The sequence below is a fragment of the Psammomys obesus genome, unplaced genomic scaffold (genome assembly GCF_907164565.1).
Source record: "Psammomys obesus unplaced genomic scaffold, mPsaObe1.curated_primary_1811, whole genome shotgun sequence".
NCBI lineage: Eukaryota > Metazoa > Chordata > Mammalia > Rodentia > Muridae > Psammomys > Psammomys obesus.
Window position 1 is genome coordinate 4,252 of NW_026589780.1, and position 2,652 is coordinate 6,903.

General features: G+C 71.9%; 1 protein-coding gene across 1 annotated transcript; it reads left to right on the forward strand.

Moving 5' to 3' along the window:
- Window positions 1–213: 213 nt before the first annotated feature.
- Window positions 214–2,648, forward strand: Irgq (immunity related GTPase Q; the record flags this gene model as incomplete). The annotated part of the gene is made up of 3 exons (XM_055605436.1): window positions 214–335; window positions 602–1,133; window positions 2,102–2,648. Coding segments are annotated over exons 2-3 (1,077 nt in total), but the record flags the coding sequence as incomplete, so codon positions are not given.
- Between the last annotated feature and the right edge of the window lie 4 nt (window positions 2,649–2,652).

Genomic DNA, 2,652 nt, shown 5'->3' on the forward strand with positions numbered 1-2,652 from the left:
CTGCGCAGGCGCGCCGCTTCCTGCGCCATTCACCGTACAGCCTTACTACGCAGGCGCGCCGCTCCCGTCCTCCGCCACAGCGCGGCGCCGGACTGACTGCGCAGGCGCACTGGCTGCCGCTCCGGGGCCGGCGCCCCCGTGCGGCCTTCTGCGCACGCGCAGGGCTGCGGCGTCCCTAGGCCGGAGCAGCCCGCCCTGGGGAGGAGCGCCGTCACGGCCGAGCCACCCGAAGGCGTCGGGACGCTGCTGCCCCGGCCGCCTCGGTCAGCTGGCCCCGAGGGGCGGGGCCGTGCGCGGCCGACCCGAGGCCGTTCCGCTCCGCCGCCCTTTGCCAGGTCAGTGCTCTGGCACGGGGACGGGGAGGGGCGGCCCCCGGGAGTGGCAGCGGATTAGCGTCGCCTTTTCACCAGGAGCGATGCGTTCGCGCGGAGGACGGGCGGGCGCCTGGCCGCAGGGCCCGGGCCGCGGGCGCCGGGGTGCTAGGTGCTACCGGGGGACGCCGGGGAGTGGAAGGCGGGCCAGGGCCGCGCTCTGCGGGGCCGCGGCCGGGAGGAGCCCGCGCGCCGCCTGACCGAGGCCCTTCCCCGCCCCGGCTTTGCAGCCATGCCTCTGCCGCGGGGCGACGTGACGGCCTTATTCCTGGGGCCCCCGGGCTCGGGGAAGTCGGCGCTCATCGCCGCGCTGTGCGACAAGACCGTGGACACGGTGGACATCCCTGACGGGCGCACGGACGCCGCGGGCCCCAGCCTGAGAGCGGCGGCCCCGGGCCTCTTCCTGGGTGAGCTGAGCTGCCCGCCCGCGACTCCCGGGCCCTGGGCGGCGGAGGCCAACCTGCTGGTGTTGGTGCTGGCGGGGCCTGAGGGCGCCGGGGAGCCCCTGGCGCCAGCCCTGGGCGAGGCAGCGCGGGCCGCCCTGGCCAGAGGGACCCCGCTGCTGGCCGTGCGGAGTCTGCGCCCCGGAGAGGCCGGGGGCGCCGCTCGGGCCCGGGAGGAGGCCGCGGCCTCGCTGCTCGGTGCCGGCCTGGGAGCCGCGCCTCTCTTCGTGCTGCCGGACGCCCGCTTCGGCGCCGACGGCGGCGAGGAGCTGGAGCGCCTGCGGGCGGCGCTGCGGACCCGGGCGGACGCGCTGCAGAGGTGAGGGCGCGGCGGGCGGGGCGGCCTAGTCCAGCTTAGCCGCGCGGTTCGGGGGGTCGTGGGCCCCGTTCCGGGGAGTTAGAGGCTGTCTCGTAGGTAACACTCCCCTCGCCCCGCCCACGAGCACAGATTTCGAGGTCCGCGAGGCCCCGCCTTGAGTGATCCTTTTCTGTCATTTAAAGCCTGCACCCGTCGAGGCTCAGCCGCAGGGCCGCCCCGGGCTCTCTGACATCACAAGCCTCCTGTCTGGTGCGAATTTGAGAAGAGGCCCAGGCATGTGCAAATACTGTTCGCGGACGAAATGCTGGACTCCCATTTCTCTGGGACATTTGTGATTCCGCAAAGATTTTGCCCGAAGCCGCCGCCCCAGCACTCCCGTAGTCCCCGGGGCTTCTCAGCGGCCCCTGCCCTCCTTGCTCCTCCGTTCCCCAATCCTGGGCCCCCAACTCCAGCTGGTTCTGTCGGCCTCCCTCCAACTCCCCCTCCTAACACCCTCCCTCAGGAGAACGGCCACACTGCAGATGCCTGCCTGTCCTTGCCTTCCTCCAGGCCCCTCGCCCTAGGAAACTTGTCCCTGTCAGGAGAAAGCCTTTGTTTCAGAGACCCGCTGCCTCTGCCTCCCCAGTGCTGGGATTAAAGGCGGCCACCACCCCGCCCAGGTTGAGGTCTTAAGAGGCCCCTGACCTTAGGTTTATCTGTAGACCCAGACCTTGGGTAGCCTTAAGCTCCTTGCTTAACTTTTTGTTCCCACCCCGCCGCCTTTTTTTTTTTTTTTTTTAAATCTTGGACTCCTGGCTCAGGCTGGGCTTGAACTCAGGTCTACCCTCCTGGTTTCTGTTAGCTTTAATTCCCCACCTCAGTTCCTGGGATTCACAAATAAATAAAAACGTGTAACCATAGCCAGGTCCTGGTCGCCCAGCCCAGCATTCCCTGCGTTTTAAAGCTCTCCCTCCTTCCCCCTCCCACAGGCTCCTGCCGCCGGCCCAGGATGGCTTCGAGGTGCTGGGCGCCGCCGAGCTGGAGGCCGTGCGCGAGGCCTTCGAGACGGGCGGCCTGGAGGCGGCGCTGTCGTGGGTGCGCGCCGGCCTGGAGCGCCTGGGCAGCGCGCGGCTGGACATCGCCGTGGCCGGCGCCGGCGACGTGGGCCTCGTACTGGACGCGCTGCTGGGGCTGGATCCCGGCGACCCGGGGGCCGCGCCCGCCCCGGCGCCCGCCGCGCCCGCCGCGTACCCGGCCCCCGAGCGCCCCAACGTAGTGCTCTGGACGGTCCCCCTGGGCCCCGAGGCCGCCCCGGCCCGTTACGACGCCCTGGTCCTCGTCACGCCCGGGGCGCCCACAGGGGAGGACTGGGCGCGCGCCCGCCCGCTGCTGCCTCCAGACGCCCCGCTGGCCGCGGTGCGCACGGACGGCCGCGGCGAGGACCCGCCCGAGGCCCTGGAGGAAGAGCCGGAGGCGGCCGCGACGGCGAGCCCCGGGGGCCCCGAGGACGAGCAGTGGGAGGTGCTGGAGGAGCAGCCGC